General features: G+C 41.9%; 1 protein-coding gene across 2 annotated transcripts in view; it reads left to right on the top strand.

Moving 5' to 3' along the window:
- The first annotated feature begins 8,371 nt into the window (after positions 1-8,371).
- ARHGAP22 (Rho GTPase activating protein 22) overlaps positions 8,372-18,377 on the top strand; it is a 142,775-nt gene continuing 132,769 nt past the window's right edge. For both annotated transcript variants that reach the window (XM_051800107.1, XM_051800108.1), the window contains exon 1: positions 8,372-8,905. In XM_051800107.1, coding sequence (XP_051656067.1) covers positions 8,872-8,905 — 34 coding nt within the window. In that variant the 5' untranslated portion in view covers positions 8,372-8,871. The remainder of the gene's footprint in view (positions 8,906-18,377) is intronic.

Below are 18,377 nucleotides of genomic sequence, written 5' to 3' on the forward strand. Positions count from 1 at the left end.
TTATTTCTATTTAACGTCTCTTATCCTTTTTCATTTCCACTCAACTTTTATTTTCTATTTTTATTTCATATCTTTTTTCTCAAATGAGATGAGAATAAAGATGAAAAGTTCAAACACCCTCCCTCTGCCCAATACAGACATTTCTGCCAGAGATATTCAGAGCTCTCCCTTTCCCACAGACCTTTTTTGTTCATACAGATCTTAAATACGAAACTGTACCTTAGAGCCTTTTAGCCTCTGCCCGAGCTCCAGAGAACACTACTTGGTTTATGGTTCTCAGCGGTAACGTGGGCAGTCCTAATCCTGAGCATCTTTTGTGTTGGCACCTTCCTCTCCGAGCGTCACGAGGTGGCAGCACGACAGAAGGGCTTGCAAGGAGTGCTCTGACATCAGGCAGCCGAAATCTCACATAGCCGTAGGTACGCAGTTCATTTCCACCTTCTATTTGCAGCTTCCATTTCTTTTCCTCAGACCACCTTAGAAAATGAGACAGGAGAGTGTTACAGCACAAAATAGAACCACTTACTTTCCTGTTTATTTGCTTTCAGCAATCTGAGCATTTATAGGATTACATTTTCATATTCCCACCAGCCTCTGCAATGGACAGGTTTCAGCTGGGCAGCCAGCAGAGAAGCCACTTAGAAAACCGTGGTCTGCTTGGACCACTCTAGGGACACAGATTATAAAAATGTCAGCATGTAGCAGAACAGATAAAAGATTGTGAATGGAAAATGGAACTCTGGGGGGAAGCAAATTATTTGTAAATTGTGTCAGCATTGGCAAAGGAAAAAACTATAAGGGATATTTCCATACTTTCAACACTAAACTACTTGATGTTTTGTTTTGGAAAGGCATTTTTTCATTTAAACCTTGAACAACAATATTAGGAAGGCTAAAAAAGGAGAACATAAAAAAAATTTCCAGAAATAAATGTCATTTGTTTGGAGTTAATGATTCTTAGAGGGTTATTTGGTTGTTTTTAAACAAAAAAATAATCCTATTCATACAACTTTAGTGAGTAGTTCAGTTCTTTCTGTACATCTAGTAATATAGAGCTTTTCAGTACAAGGAATTTTCCCAAGCTGAAATTCCCTGCAGAAACACAAGCTTAGGAACCTTGCTAAGGATTTAGAACCATGGGATTTTTTGGTGCTAAAAGTTTCTGACTTTTTAAAAGATGTATCTCTATGCAGACTCATCACATTACAGCTGCTATGAGTGGACAACCTCCACAGTAGGTCATATCTGAGAAGAATTTGTATAAATAAACAGTTGAGTAGTCCAAGTAATATCTGTTACACATATTAATATTGGGGCAGGGAAAGGGAAGAAGTATTTTTCATCTTCCAGGAAACTGGTGTCATTGTAAACAAACATTGTAACCAAAATTAGGACCACCTTTATTAGGTTTATATCTGCTCTAAAATGAATGCTGCTTTAAAAGACCATAATCCCTAAATTATTTTTCCCATAGAAAAGCTGATATTAGTTAGAAAAACCTAAAGCTTTTCACATTTTTCTGCAACATTTTGGTCCAAAAATATTCCCAGGAAGAGATTTTCAGATCATTCTTTTGCTTCCTAAGTAATATTGCTTATATTGAACCCATTTTATTGGGAATTTTTCTTCCATACATCTTGAAAACCTTATCAGAGAGGTAGATGTTACAGTCTCCATTTCACAGGCTGGAAACAGTGACATTAAGAATTGAACTGATATACCTATGGCCACATTCCCAGACAGTGGTAGAGCAACAAATATTACATGAGCCTCAAAACCCCAAGTCTGGAAGTCATTAAGAACTCTATTTTAATCTCATTATTTTCTTCCTCTCTGCTTAAAATGATTTGAAACAGGAGAAAAATGGGCCAGTGTTAAAATAACAGCACATTTGAAATTTTTAGCTCCCTCCATTTTTCACCTAGCCTCCAGTTTTCACCCTAGTTTCATTTTGAATCAGATCTGCCTAAATGACTATATTCTTCCCCTGAGACAACAGGAGGAGAGACATTCCTGAGGATGCCAGTTTCAGTCCCCAGTGTCTAAAATATGCATGCACTGCTCTTTGATTCCTGCCACTAAAAGAAAAAAAGTAACATTCATTCTGCAGAGATAGCATTCAAGTTTTAAATAATTAATTTCTGTATATCCTCTCTGAACCAAGGACCTCAGTTCTTCCAGGTCCATAGGTGACAGATGGGATAAGTGATTGCCCAGGTTACTGCATTTTATGCAGCTGATTCCTGAGGTCCTGCATCTCCCAAGTAAAGCATATATTGCTGTCACTGCTCTCAAAGGTGCAGGGAAGGTCTGTGGGTATAGAGGAACAGATGAACAAGGGAGATATCAGTAATCTCTCCAGGCTTCCATATCCTACTTGTCCCAGGAATAGCAGAGAAAATCAAAATGACAAATGTAGTTGGGTGATCAGAGCAAACTGATGTAAGATACAACTAGAGGCATAACTGTGTAGGTAATACAATTAGAATCACAGATCTGATCACAACAGCACAGTTAACTGGGCCTTGGCCATGTAAAAACTCCACTTTGAAGTTTGATATGCTTTGCTTACATAATGCAAAATCCAAACAATGTGAATTACTCCAACAAATTCTGATCCAGCAGGTCAGTTAAGCATGTATACTGTTGTGAAGATTTTGTGTAGTCTCTCATGGTTTAAACTAAGCTTTTAAATGCTTTTCTGTACTGGAACCAGGAAATTAAGTTCAGGGAAAATCAGAATTCATTTCACAGAGAATTTCTGTCAGAAGAATCACCCAACTGAAAATGGTCATGATGAAGGGAAGACCTTCAGCTGTGACTTCCCTGATATGACAGCAGTTGGAACCGTGCTGATCTGAAGGTGATTGTATAGCAAGGGTTAGAGAGAAAAGTAGAATTTTGCTAGACCAAGAGATAGCAGCAGAAAACAGACTTTCAGACAGACTCAAAAAATGTTAACAGAAGGGACATCTGGAGGTTACTTAGGCCAGCCTTCTGTTTGGAGCAGAGGCTGCACAAAAACCAGACTAACCTAGTCATCTTGAAAACCTCTGAAGACTGAGATCACCTCTGCTCTGTACGTATCTGTCGCACTGCTGCACCATCCTTCTGCTGAAAAAGTTCTTCTGGGCTCCAATCTGAGTTTCTAAGCTCCAAACTTAGGGGCATTGCTTTTTTGTTTTGGTATCTGTAAAACCAAGTGTGTGGTTTTACACTCTGAAAATGTCCTTTAACTAATTGTGGGTTGCTATTAGATTCCCCCATTAGGCCCTTTGCCAGATTAAGCAAGTCTGTCTCCCTTAACCCTTCCTGATAGATGTGCCCTAGTCCTCAACAGTCTGAGGAGCCCTTATCCAGACGTGAGACAGATTTCAAGCCAAGTACATTTTGGGAACAATTCACTTATATTTACCTTAATTGTGTTAACTCAGTATTTTATCTGGCTGTAAGACAAGCTGCAGTGTCATTGCCATTCTATTTCAGAATGGAAAACATCCACTAGATCTTGTATGGAGCAGAAACAAATAATTCAAAGTCTCTGATCTGCCCTGAGGTGTCTCCAGTAGGTATTGTAAAGGCTGGAAGATTTCTCTCTGCCTCATTAATAAAGTTATCATCTAGGTTCAAAATTAAGATAGGCACTGGTTATCCATATAACCAGTATCCATTTTATATTTAATTTAGTTCCCTGTGAAAAGCAAATGAGATGTAATACTCATGCATTTCCTTACTTTTCAGCCAAACCTAAAGAAATTGCTCCATTCCTTATCTCTCAGCACTAGATAATCCCTGAACTAAATTATTATTTTTTCTCAAAGATATCTTTGAACTTCCAGTTGTTTCCATAGCCACTCTAGAACATTTGTACAGCTTTTTCCATCCTGCCCCATCAGCTTACATGATACTAGAAAGGCCATCTCAAAAGAAGAACAAGGGAATTCTGCCTTCATGGTTTGAATGTTTCTTGCTATATCTCCTAAGACTGCAGTAAAATCACTGGTTACTGACAGCTGAAAGGCCAGTGGCCTTTTTGACCTCAAAAACAAGCTGAAAAACCATCAAGAGGTTTCAACTGGTGATCACTCAGCCTGTAAGCAAGGCTCATATCAAACTGAAATTCTTTCTGGTCATTAGATACTTGAAAAGTTGTCAATTTATGTCCAGTCTTCTTCAGCAGAATTCCCACAGTTTCTGTATACATAACCATTCTAACTTACCTTGCAGAAGAAATGCTACTGCAGTTATTGATCTCAAAATGCACATCATGGTCTTTCCTTGTTTCTTTGGACTGTTTTCCATCAACTCCATTTTATACCATATGAGAGTAGTTTGTAACCAAAATTGCAATCTAAATAAACTGAATATAGAGTTCAATGGTGCCAAAATCCAGGGTGATTAGATCTTGGGCTTTGATCCAGATGCATCTTGCTGATAAGTAAAGAAAAGAGAATATATCAATCAGCTAGTTACAACAAGTCCTTGGCCTGTATATGGAAGCAGAAGATGAGGAGGAGGAAAAAAGGATATACCGTTTGATAATTGGTAGGTGACAGCATGCTGTGTGTGCAGCCTGGGGAAACAGAGATCCATTCAATCCGCCTCACAACAGACTCAGTAACTTCACTGGCCCACGCACTCTTCCGTCTCAAGCACCCAACATGTTTCATAGCCTCCAGTCATCAGCCTTGGCGCCAACAGATGAATCATATCTCCTGTGAGTGTCCCTGCTGCAGTAACTTCTTACATCCTCTGCAGTTAGATAGCACTTGCCAATCCCAGATCTCAAAACACTGCATTAATGCGGATGGGATTAAATATCTTGCATGTAGCCATGGGAAATCAACCAGCATTAAGATTAGAGACCATACCTCCTCACTCTCCTTAAGTTTTCTGATCCCTAGGTCACAGCACCTTCCTTCATTATGTGAGCTTAACAGTCAATGGTAAGCACTTGTGATAGGCAGAAGAGTTTTTCCACATTCCAGAAAGGCAGCAGATAATTAACAGGCACATTTATTTTTAGATTTATGTTAAGAGTCAGATAGTAGCAGTTCTCTAGCACTTGGTTAGCCAAGTGATTTCTATTTTCTAGGTTAGTACTCTATAACAGACTACCATTCTGGATTTGACCAAGCAGAGGGATATAACCATGGGAGCAATGGTTTCCACCATCTGGTACAGACCTTGTATATCAAGGTCATTGGTATCTCAAGCCATCAGGGATGCCTCTCTTGATTCAGATCAGTCATTCATAAAAGCCTTATTGCCTACTGCCCAGAAGCCTGCTAAATTGGGCCATCTTTAGCCTAGCTCTGGAATAAGATAACCAGCAACATCCACACCCTACCTAAGGGAAAGGGAGGGACAGCACAGCACAGTAGGGCACAGTCCCCACAGTACTTGAATGAAGTAAGGATAAAAGACTTAGAAATACCCAGATGCAACCAGGAATCCAGATCATAAAACACATTCATGATGATGAAGAAGCAGGTCTAGGGTCAAGCCAGGAAAATAATCCACAGCTGAGAGTCAGAATTAGGTAGGATAAAGATTACTACCATCAGGCCCAATCCTTCCATTACTAGCTAGATCCACAGCAACAAGGAAAATGTAAGGTCAAGCTGAGAATTTGATCTATAGATCACAATCCAAACTCATGCATCACTGCAGTTGCACTGAAAAACAATACTCCTACAAGACAGCTGAGACTAGATGTGAAGCCCAAGCCTGGGCTTAAATGGAGATCCTGGACCTATGGGCAGAGGGTGTGGGTGGTGGCCATGTGGGGTGTGTTAAGGCTATTAATGTACTTCAGGGCCACAACACAAGTTTCTGTAGTCTTTGTAGAGTGTGCTTAGGTGCAAGAACATCACTGCTGCTTGTTGTGACTCTGCTGTAACTCTTTCTGTACCTCTACTCCAGAATATTTCTGGTATCATAACCCTAGGCTTCAATAGCAAGGACACAGATGAGTTGTGGTCTGCAGCAGCAGGTAGGCATTATTAAGAATTGCTGGTGTAAGGACTCAGTGTGAGGGTCAGTATACAACTTCAGAAACTCTCAAGCTGCAGAACGTGCCCAGATGCCTCTTCTGGCATTCCTGACTGGATTCTCTAATCAGGGTATTTCAAACTCTCCTCAAGGATAACTTTGCTGGGTGAGAGCAGAGAACTGGTGTCACAGAACTGTAACTATTTTTTCAGTTCTACCACTCCTGTAGTCACCACAGACTACTCAGAGCTCTGTTACCTTTTACATGGGGGCTTTTTATATAGAAGGGTATATATTCAAAACACCTCTTTGCAGGTTGATGGTTTGACTTCATGATCTTGGAGGTCGTATTCAACCTTAACAATGATTTTATGATTTTATGTGTATTGAAGGGGCAGGTGACAGTGGTGTGGGACAGATGCATGTAAAGAATTGACTTGGGCTACAAAAAAGTTGCAGTCCCAGCCCTGTTCCATGGGTAGGGCCCCTGTGGGATGTGATTCTGTGGTGTTGATACAGCTGAGGAACTTGCCCCCTGAGCAACTACCTGTGGGATGGAAAGGGGCTGTGAAACTCACAGGAGAATTAAGGTAAATACAAACTATTGAGATATCTTGTCCCAATTATCCTGCTCAGTTTAAGCAATTCAGTACACAAGCTTCAGGAATTAAACATTCCCATAAGTCTGGCTCCTTCTAGACATTTGTTAGGCTACCTTTCTACTGGATCTACTTTCAGTGTTTCTTTCAGGAAGTATTTATTTAAATTGTCAGACCAAAGCATTGCAACCAGTATGGAACCACTTGCTTTTTTTTTATCTCTCAGCTGGCTTGTTTGGTTTGGGTTTCTTCTCTAACAAACAATTTACTTTCCCCAAATAGTGTATTTGAGAAATTCAGACGTGAACTTCAAACCAATGCTCAAATTGGGGGGAAAATTCAGAAATTTCCAAGTCTTAAAAAAATCATTTACATTACATTTATCCTTTGAAAATTGCTTTTAAAAGGCTGGAAATATTTAAGTCAAAGCAAAACATTTTTAACATGATCAAACTGAATATTTCTGTTTACATTGAGAATTTTTTATTTTAAAAAAACCTTAAAAGTTAGAATTTAGTGTTGAACTTGGCTGTTATTTGTTTGAATGTTTTCATTTTACCCAATTATTTATACAGGTCACGTTACATAATGTCTTTTCCCTGAAGGGAAATCAAGTTTTCGTGGGAAGTGACTTTGCAGGATGAAGTGTTCCATGCTTCCCATGAGGTTAAAAGTTCATTTAATTTTATTCCTTGTCACGTTTACTGTACACACCTTTTGACTTCCTGTTCAAATTGCAAAATGATGCATATAAACAGCATCAAAGCACATAAGAAATGCTAAAAATACGGAGAAAGACTTCTATTAAATAGTTGGTAGGAATGACTTTTTTATCCAGGGTTTGAGGTTGGGTAGAAAGGCAGAAATGTAACTTCCTTCTGCTGATGCTGTTGCTGGTTATCCACAGTATCAGGATGCTTTCTAAGTTTGTTGGCCAAGGGATTATCAGTTAGCTAGTCTTCACTGTGCTGAAACCCAGCTAATACAGATGATTAGTGGGAAAATAACTGCAAGAGCCTGTGTATTTGAAACAGAGACAGTGGTTCGGATCCCACTTCTATCCTCACAAGTGTGTAAATCTGAGTTCATGACACCATGAACTCAAAGATTTACACTTATAAGCAGCTGGTTCCACCGGCAGCTAAAGGTCCAAAATATCTTAGCCATTGCTGTAGTCTGCACATTGAAAAGTACAACCTCTAACAAGAGCCAGAAAACCTCTTCCAGTATTGAAGATACAACTTCATGGCCAGTATTCAGTATCCAGGATATGACAGATCATGGCAGAGGAGAAAGCTGCCAATCTCAGATGCCTTTTTTCAGTATACCTCAGCAATACAAACCTGCAGGATGATACTGCAGGGCATGTACATTGCTAGGGGAATATTTACTCCCTTTCTGACACTTGCAGAAGGACCTGCTCAGCAGATGGGGATGGAGAGGAAGGAGGTTGAGCACAGAGGAGCCCAGGGTCAGGATGGGCCCATTACTCATATGCAATTATCGTGCAATTATCTATCTATATTTTATAGATACTGTTGAATAGTATCTACCTATTTCAACAAATGTTTGTCCTTTCCTCCTCCCCATTACTGACTTCTGGCTTTGCCTCCCCTCCGGGGGGCTGAGAGTGAGCTTAGCAAGCAGTACAAATAAAAATTATGGTGCTAAAATGTAATCCTATCCTGCCAAGCTGTCGGTGCAGGCAAGAGATATTTTTCCCTCTCGCAAAGAGCAGTAGGTCGTTTCTCCCTCAGCTCACCGGAATGCCTCCCCGCGAGGGATGCAGTGCGCAGCAGGCGGCCCAGCACGCCGCTGCCCTCAGGACCAGCGCACTTGCTATTTCTTATAATGCAGAAGAAATCACGACGAGTCAGGTTCAGCTCCTGAACTGATCCTTGTCGAGTCAAAGCATCTGTTGAGCGCGACCAGAGGAAGATGCAGACCGGGAGCGGGGATCCGCGTCGCTCCCTAGAAGCGGCACATTGATCATTGGCCGCGTGGCCAATTAGCGGCAGGAGCCAGGTCCAGCCCTCGTGTCTGCGCTCTGGTGATCTATCGCCAATAATTACCGACGCACTTAATGCCTAGTTTGGATGGGAATTAATTGGAGGCCGGATAAATAATGCATTAGGGTTTATTCAGCCCCATGTGAAGCGTCTCCCCCGAGCCAGAGCTGGAAGCGGCGAGAAGCGGCGTCTGAGCGGCGGTGGCGGCGATGTGCGGGGCGGCGGCCGGGGCCGGGTGCTGATGCTGCGAGCAGCGCCCAGCCGGGAGCATGCTGAGCCCCAAGATCAGGCAGGCCAGGAGAGGTGAGTGTGCCTACCCCTGCGCCTCGCGTTGTGGGGAGGGAGACCATCTGCCGGCACTGGGAAACTTCGCGGCGGTGGCGGAGAGACCCCAGCGCTGCCCGCGGAGCGTCCTCCACCTGGGCTGCAGGGGCTGCCCGGAGAGCAAGGCTGATACCCCGCTGGCCGAAGCCAGCCCTGGGGAGTGCAGCGGGAATGAATGTTCGGGGAAAATGAAGCGCAGGAGGAGATCCTGTGCTGGTGTTCACCAGCATGGTCTGCAATTTCAGGGCTGATCAACAGTGACAATTAAAAAAATAGTACTCTGTCCTGGGACTCGACTGAGCCTTTTCACCCCTGTGCTGGTTGCTAATGCTGTGTTTCTAACGCTGAATTCATTATAACAGTTGGAGACAGTTGTGACAAGTTTACCTGCAGCATCTTGGAGAAGCGGTTTGCTGTAGCACGTTATCCTTCCAGGGCTGGAAGCAGGAGGTGGAGATACTCGTTCTGTGTGAGCTTGTGGGCAAGACAAAAGGGAGGAAGGAAAACATGCCCTGGGTTTGTAATAGCTGCTTTGAGCAGACCTCTGAGTGTTGTGTGCAGTGTTTGTAAAGCAATTAGCTGGGGCTGGGCACAGCCATTGTCTCCAAGTCAGGTCACCTGCAAGAGATGCTCTGGCAGGGGATGTATTGTGTGATCTTCACCAGTTGCTCGTTTGACATGGCGTTTGTTGATCATTGCTGCCACTCTCAAACTAATGAGAGTCTCAGAGGGATACATTTTCCTGCACATTGGAAGCAGATTAGACTAATGTCATTTAGGAGCTAAAAGAAGCACAGTCAGAAGAGTATGCAAAGATTAGGGTATTCTTCAGCCATGCCACCATTATAAAATAGGAAAAGCGTCACTGCTTCTAGCTACTGTGAATCTGAGACCGGTACTTTCAGCCAAATGTCACTTGGCTTCATATATATGAAAGCAGTATTACACGATGAACAGTCCTTAAAATACCAACAGCCCATTAAACAGCTGTTAGCATCTTGGAAGGAAGAAGCTTCTTGCCATCTGCAGGTGTCAGGATCGGATATGTACTACCACACCCTCAGTAAAGTCATAAGTACTTATTTCTTAGTTACAGAATTTTGTAGAAGTTCATTAAGTCTTTTGTAGATGCTGCCTCTTTGCCATCCCCCTTCTAAGGGGTGTCTAATCTCCTTTTAATACATGTGTTATCCAGCATTCCTGTTTGCTATTATAGCTCTGATGAGACAAGCTAGATGTCGCTTGTAGAGTGGTAAAGGAATTCTGTATCAGAGCAAGGAACACAGGCTTTCAGAACAGCATGCTTGCCATTCTTCCACTCTCTTGAAATCATCTGGAAGAGACTTAAGTTGAGCATTAACAAATATTGAAATCTAGTTATGGGATTGTAGATACCTATGGGCTACTGATGCTTGGGGGACAAACTGTAGTGTAACTTTGTGACTCAATTTATAGGGGTATATGTCATTCTCTCTGGGTTTGTTCTGTTGGGTTCATTAACTGTGATGAATTTAGAACTTGTGAAAAGAGCTGACATGATGGGTTTTGAAACTTTGAAACTTTTGAAACTACTTTTGCAATGCTGTGGCAAAGCACTGGTAACCTCTGGCAAAGGTTACCAAGTAGGACCTAATCCTGAAAGGTTCTTCTATAGCTCTTGTTCACAGGAACTGTAATCAGGTGGTGCTGAAGATGCTGAATGCTTCTTGAAGGTAAGAGTCCCACCCTGCAAGACTAAGGTGAATGTGAAATGGTAGTTCATGCTCCCTGGTGTCTCAGTTGGGATTGCTAATGAAGGTTCAGGTAATAAACGGTGGATAAGCAAAATATTCAGAAGACTGCAAGAATATACTGTGTACAGTGAGGGCAGGAGATCTGCTGCAAACTGCTGCATGAGCTTGGCTGACTTCTGAGTAGTGACTGTCAGCTCTGCCATTGAAGACTTAGTTGTGTAAGGGAGGCAGTGTGAGTTCTCTGAGCAGACAGAATGAAGAGAAGGGAAAAGGAAGGATACTCTGGGTACAAGCCTGTGAATTCACTTGAGTGTGACAGGAAGCAGCAGTTAAGCGGAACCTAGGGATGGATTTGTAGAGTCCTTGAGGTTCAAACCCCTCTGTGTGGCTAGATAACTCTGCTTCAGGCTGCAAATAGGAATGCTTCACTGACATCTCTTTTATTTCCAGTTCTCTGCTACAAATGTACCTTTAAACCTTCAATTGTGACATCTGATGCTGTCATTTTTGTTTGACTTGTGGATTGTTCTTAAAAAAGCTCGTGGGTTTAAAGACATTCAGCCTTTTGAAAATGCTGAGTCTGGACTTGAGCTTGACATCCAGTGTGTAGTTCTTAATATCTGTGAAAGGTATGGTAGAGAACAAAGATAATTTGCCTTACTAAAAGTAAATGTCAAGTATAACACAGTCCTTGCTGTTCCGTCAGCAACCTCACATCCGTAACTCAGAAATATGCATATAGAGGTACATTGTGTTTTCATAAGACCTAGGAAGGTGTAAAATCTCACAGATTGAAAATCTTAATGTGTATAAATTGTCCTCTGGAAAATCATTCAACGTGGGTAGACCTGAATGGATTTTGCATTATTTTTTCATCTAGTGGTTTATGTACAGCAACTGGAGGAGTACAGGAGCCTGAAATAAGTGACTGCAATGGAAAATATCTATTTTCACATTCTTATTAGGTGATGGAGCATAGAAATACTGCCTTGCAGAGTGGAAGCAAGAAAACTTTCAGTATGGAGAGGAGGGAGAACAGTTTTCAGACTACATCCTTCAGTCTCAGGAATGCATTTTTGTTTCATTGTTTTTAAGAGATTAAAAAAATGAAACAAAGCATTTTTTCCTTGGTTTGAAAAGTGTCAAACAGGGTATACCTTCCCAGTTGTATTTAAATGTGCTAGGAACTGGAAGCTGGACTGAGTAGAAGTTTACGCATTTGTATTTTAATGAGTGATGTGATGGAATTGCCCTCTATAGAAAGCAAGTCTGCTGGCATGATAGATTCTTTACAATAGTCTTGTCTTCAGGACAGTCTGTCTCAGCTGTAGAGGTACTAAGGATAAACCTTCTCTCCTTACTGGGACTTTATATGACTGGGTACCAGTGACCTATTATTTCTGTTTGTGGTATGCTCATACATATATTACAGTATGTTGAAAATTTTCTTCACAGTCATAAGAATTAAACTTTTGTTTGACTGTTTTAATTAAAGTGTAGAGCCTGGAAAAAGCGATAGGAGACATTTTGGCTAGTTAGCCTGCTGCAAATGAGCTGGTAATCTTCACATGCCTGTAGTAGAACAGAGGTATTTCCCTCTCTCTTTTTTCCTCCTCTGAAACTTTTCATAATTCAATTTTAATGAAAAGTGGGCTTTAGCATGCTTAATGCGTTTCTAAGGATGGTGTATAGTAATGCTGCCAGGAGGGACTTCAGGGGGTAAAGTACTAGTATAGCCCTCTGGGAGTGTGCACATTTACAATGTAAGCTTCACATGCTTGCAGTGAACACAGCTAGGTTTTAATATTCAGTGCCTTTGCAATGGTGTAATTGTATTTTTAATGAAAGTTCCATGTCTTTGATTACAGGAGCATGAATACCCTATATTTAGGTTGCTTTCTTATGGCAGTAAGGATACATGATTGCATGATTTCTCTATCAATTTCTGTCCTAAGAATTTTTATGTTGCTGGGCTAAACTGAATCTTATTTAAAAGAACTAAAGGAGTTTGAAAACAAGATTTGGCTCCTATAAATTCAAAGAAAATTGGTGGCAGGACAGAGGAAATATAACCATATTTCCATATAACCATATAACCATAGGGAGAACTGTCACTTAGTACTCAACAGGAATATATGTTCTGAAAGATAATGCCCAACTGACCATCCTAAAGACACATATTGGTTGTCCTGTGAGAGCACACATATACTCAAGGCAGACAAACAGGTAAGGGATATAGAAGTGTGTGGGGTTATTGGGGATGTGGAAAGAACTGGGTATTTGAGCAAGATGAAGAGACAGCCTTATGCAAGAGGAAGGACCATGCAGAAGAACTGGGGTTGGTGTGTGTCGTGGTTTAACCCCAGCCAGCAACCAAGTGCCACATGGCCCCTTGCTCACTCCCCCACCAGCAGAATCAGAGAGACAACTGGAAGAGTAAAAGCTGAAAAACTGTGTTCAGAACAAATCCAAAATGCAGCCATGTAGTCACTGAGAAGAAGGTTAACTCTACCCCAGCCAGAACCAGCACAGTATCGTAGAAGACTATAGACAGTAATCAGTGAAAATCCAGACTACCTTAATTCTGCAGACTGAAAGCGTATTATTTAGTACAAATCCAAGTGACAGTCATGTCACAGTAGTATACTTTGTAATCTACATGAGCACTTTAGGGTTAGAAGTGAGCTTTTAAAACAAATCTATTTCTAGTCACTTACTGCACTCTGATTGTGTCATGAAGCAGTCTCAGAATAAACAAACAAAGTAGTATTCCTTTTGGATTAAACTAGGTGGCAAGATAATTTCAGGAGTGCACCTAATGCTCTCCAGCAACCAGTGTGTGTTCCAGTCCATAGGATCAGAATAGAACTAGTCCAAAACAGAGTCCCTTGTAATGCATATGTGGACATTGGTTCCCTGCCATTAATGAACAGATCCACTCCTAATTTAGACATCTTTGAAACTGTCAGAGTCACAAGAGTTTGTGTTCAGAACTGATAATTTTATGCTAATCCATTATTTAGGTGGCCAATGACTTACTACCATAGTATCTCAGAGCTTAATAATTCAAAGCATATTTACCCTTGCATGTGCCCCATTTCACAGGTAACATTTATTTTCCATGGATTAGGGAAAAACCCTAGGCCACATGTGAAGTCCAAGGCAGAACCAGGACTTGAAACTTGTTTCCCAAAGCGTAGCGTATGTGAAAAAATATTATCCTTCCATCTTATTAAACAGCTTTTCACTGGCCATGTTTTGTTCTTGCAACACATCTGACTCCATAAAAACTCACCAGTTAAGAACAGTATAGACATAGAAATGCAACCTTCAGCTTTATTTCTTGAGTAAATGGAGGGTGTCAGCATAATAGTATGAATATACCAGTATGAAATTGTGGGGGATGCCTCAAGGAACATTTTTTTCTGTACAAGAAACATTGGGTCATCCCTCTAGAGATTTCTTGTATAAAGAAAATGACATTATTAATCACTTCTTCAAGACAGTCTCAATCACAGCAGAAGGCTATCAACTAGTCATGGCTTTTGGGAGTTCTCATCTCTCCTGAGTTTTCCAGGCTCAGGAATAAGCTTTGAAAATTATGATTAATGACATGTAAGGGAATGTGAATTAGGCATTTTTAGACCAGTGAAGGTGACCTCTCACTATATTAGAAGGTTCTGCTTGTTCAAATTTATATTTGGCCTGGCTAGTTAATAATTCTAAATCATCTTCAATGCACTTCAGGTTCCAGGAGTTGGGCCTCATGTAAGAAGAAACCTCAGAACCACAGTAGCAGACACAGGTAACAGGAAAATCAGTACAAGATGCACAGCTGAGATGAGGCTCAGCAAGGAAACAAAAAACAGTGGTTAAAGGCGATTTCAATGAGAGACTAAAAGAAATAGTTTGCAACTATTTGTCCCTTTGTTAAAAGGGACATGGCAGACTGAAGTAATTAGAAACAGTGAAATAAATGCATTTCATAGAGACACGGAGTTAACCGAACAGTCATGAGTGTACTCAGTCTTCTCTGTTTACCAAGGCATCAGCCCTCGAGCTTCTGGCTGCTCTCCAAGTCCTGCACAGAGAGGAGGCAATCCTGCTGCCCTGTGCCCAACAGGAGTTTGCTGTCCTGTTTCTATGTTCTCCTGGTATTAGGGGGAAACTGGTGGCACCTTTCCCCTTGACTCCTGCAGAGGCCAGCACCGTGCTGCTGGAGCAAGTCCTGGCCCTCAGGGACTGTACAGTGCAGGCAGCTCCTCAGCCTGTATTCCCTTCCAAATGATGCTGAGTGAAAGAGCCCTCCTTTCACTGGTAATGAAAGGCAGAGAAGGGCAACTCTCTCATGTGTCTATTCCCCCTCACCAAATCACAGCTTAGGACCTGCAGCCTCTTAGCTCTATGCAGAGGAGCACCAGAGCCTCCACAGCCCCAAGCTGCAGCTCTGCTCTGAGGAGCTGATGCTGTACACAGCTATCCCAGAGCACGTGGGAGGCCAGCACCTTGGCACCTCCAGCTTACCAGGCAAATAATAACACTCAGGTTTCTTACTCTTGGAACCAAAGTAAACAGCCTTAAAGCTGTGAACTCCTCCAAACACTTCCTTCAGCCCTTAGAGCCCACCAACATTGCTGGGAGCACACCAGGCTCCAGGGTGGGGAGCAGTCAGTGTGACTAGCTGCAGCTGGCATGGCAGAGCCACCGTTAAGGAGGAGCACCTGTGAGGGGGAGGTTCACTACCCCACATCCTTAAATGAGTGATTCTTTAAGGTAGGAGAGGCAATTTCAGGAGTTGTTCTCTGGAAAGGTATGTGGGTAAAAGGCTAGGATGATGTGGTGGTAAATGGGGTTTGGTTTATGTCTCAGTTTGTGAGCTGGTGGAGGAAGGAGTCTCTGAGACACTGGGGAGGAGGAGGTGGCAGTAGCTCTGGGGCAACGTGAGTCTGGGTTTTATCTTTTTGCTTTGGAGTAACTCAGATGAAGCTGGTGAATTGAGTTTAAAATCCTAAGGCAACAGTACAAGGGCTGTGGAGGGAAGCATTGGGTCTGGAGCTGGTGCACTAGTGAATTAACTGCCCTGGAGGCAGTGTGAAGAAATAGGACCAGATTAAAGGTAAAGTGTAGGGGGCAAGTAAACCAGGAGGATCTGGGTGTTCCTTCTCACCATATGCTGCCTGAGGGAGGTGAATGAAGCAGGGAGTTACTTCTGCTCCTTGGTACCCAGCCAGGCTCCTAGCACTGTGCTGCTTTGGTGCAGGGGTGCATGGCAGTGAGCTGCATTATGAGCATTGTGGTGTAATTTCTTTGTCTCTGTTGTCTTGATACAGAAGGAGTCAAGAAAGTGATGTTAGTGGGATTCCTCCAGAGACAGGTTCAGGTTCCCACTCTTATTTTGTGGTATGTCCCATGAAGAAGCACATGATTTGTTCAAAGGTGTAATCTTCCTGTTGCTGTAGAGATGCCCCTCTCAAACTGGTTTCATGGTTTGTGCTGGAGTAAGTGCTGCTCTTGGCAATAGCAGCTTTCTGTCCTTGCCTGAAGGCTCAGGCAGGCAATCACTCTCCATAGAAAAAGCCCTGAAAAGTTTGCAGGCAGGCACCAGCTTATTAAGCACAGGCAATCTGAATTTGAAATAATGAGCCATGGCCTTACCTCCTGGGGAGGGGAAAGGGCCATGAGAAAGAGCAGTAATTCAGCTCTAAGGATAGCTGGACTGTGGGAGGGGAGCACTTGTGGGGAGAGAATTAAATATTAAAAAATTAAAAAGCCATAGGCTCTCTAATTACTTGTAGAATACCACTGAGTGTGTACAGGGTAAAACTGACAGGATTGTGAATAGTGCAGCGGAAGCACTACAAATGGTAACATCTGTCTCCTGAGAGGACAGTCACCTGCTACTTTTAGTACCTGTGTAAATGTATTACTCTTCATTGCAGGATTGCTACCAGAATGATGACTTCTCCCTGCCAGCTTTCCCTTTATATTCATGGTAGTTGATAGGCAAGCATAGCAGCATAAACAGCCTAATTTGTTTTCTCCAGCTCCCTTCAGTATGAGCAGGAGTAGTTTGAGGTAATTATAAGGGCACACTGTGGTGGGAAGGGGAAACTCCTTGATGAGGCCATAGTGTGAGCTGTCTGCTCATCTGGAAGAGGAAAGGATCTGTGCCTAGACTCCGTCCAGGCTTGCACATGTTGGAGGTATTTAAAACTAACGTGGGGGAGGGAAGCTGCTGCTGACAGTCTTTCTAAACATGTGTTCCTTCCACAGGGCTTTTCTTGTGCATCACTTGTGCCCAAAAAGCAGTAAATTGTTTTTTATGAAGAGTTTAAGAGAGGAGATACACTTTTCAACCATACCAAAAACCTAGTTTCTTGTAATATCCTTCCTCTTAAATGCAGGTGTTAAGAATTGTTATGCTTCAGGTAAAATTGTTACCTGAATCATAATACCCAGTTCAATACCTGTGAACTGGTATTGAAGTTACCCAAAAAACCAAAATCTGTGGTATGGGGATGAATGACAAGAAAGATGTGTATGTTGTTTCTAAGGTGAGAACTAATTTTGTTTTAGAAGGAAGAATTGGGCTGATTACTATTTCTTTAGGTGAACTATAGGCACAGGGCTAGTACTCCTTTGCAGACCTCCAGTTCACCCTATTAGCCAGTGACATCTTATCACAAATACTTACGAGTAAATAATCTGAGTACTTAGATTCAGAGTATGAATTAGTGTAAGAATAAGGATTCCTGATTTTCTTCTGCCTTTGTCCCTCAAATCAATGCTGACAGTGTGGCAACTTGTACGGAGAAGGAAACAGAATTTGTTTGCAGGTTGAAAACAGGTACAATGATGTTGGAACAGGCACACCTAGCTGTTGGTTCAGTGCTATGTCCTGAAAAGTAGGGTAGGAATGAATACCTCCCTCATCTTTGGATGAGGGAAAGAAGAGAAATACAATGTTATGGCTGGATTTTGGAAGTTTACTGTTCAAAGTGGCTGGGTCATTGTATCACTTCATTTTATTGCCCATTCCTGGCTAAAGGCCTTCAGAAAGTTTTCTGTACTCTAGATTATTTTTTCAGTCCAGAATAATTTGGGGAAGTGATATCTCATGGAGCATGGTGGACAAAGGTCTTTGTTTATAGCATCAGTATTAGGTATCAGTGATGCTAGCAGACACTGCATGTTGGAATAACATGAACCACGTGCTTGGCATGGCACAGACATTAGTATTTATCAAAAACATGGGTGACTGGGGTGCCTCTGGCTAGTTTGAGTTGTTAACACTGCAGTGAACCTATGTTTGTGCTGCACCTGTAGTGCTGTAGAGCTGTGGTCTTGATCAGAACTCCAGAGTATTTGATGCTGTACAAGCTCAGGTTACAATCCCAGCTCCAATCTGAATGTTATCATAGTCAGCATATTTTGTTTGCTCCTTAAGCCACTATGGCTGGAAAGGTTATTAAAAATTAATAGTCATACCCATAGGGAGGATTTCAAGGGGCTATTGCTGATTGCAGAGGGAGTACAAAGTATTCATTCAGTTTTCCTTCTGTGACCTAATTTGACTCATTAAAATAGCAGGAAGAAAAAAATCTTAGATATTTACTGGAATGGTAGAAAGTTAACTTTTCTTATAGAAAGGTCTCAGCTTGTCAATATAATGTAGGAATGTAAGGCTGGGTGTATCAGCAGAAGGGAAGAACAGAGTG

Source organism: Manacus candei, unplaced genomic scaffold (genome assembly GCF_025592945.1).
Source record: "Manacus candei isolate 608988 ecotype Guabito, Panama unplaced genomic scaffold, ASM2559294v1 h1tg000050l, whole genome shotgun sequence".
NCBI lineage: Eukaryota > Metazoa > Chordata > Aves > Passeriformes > Pipridae > Manacus > Manacus candei.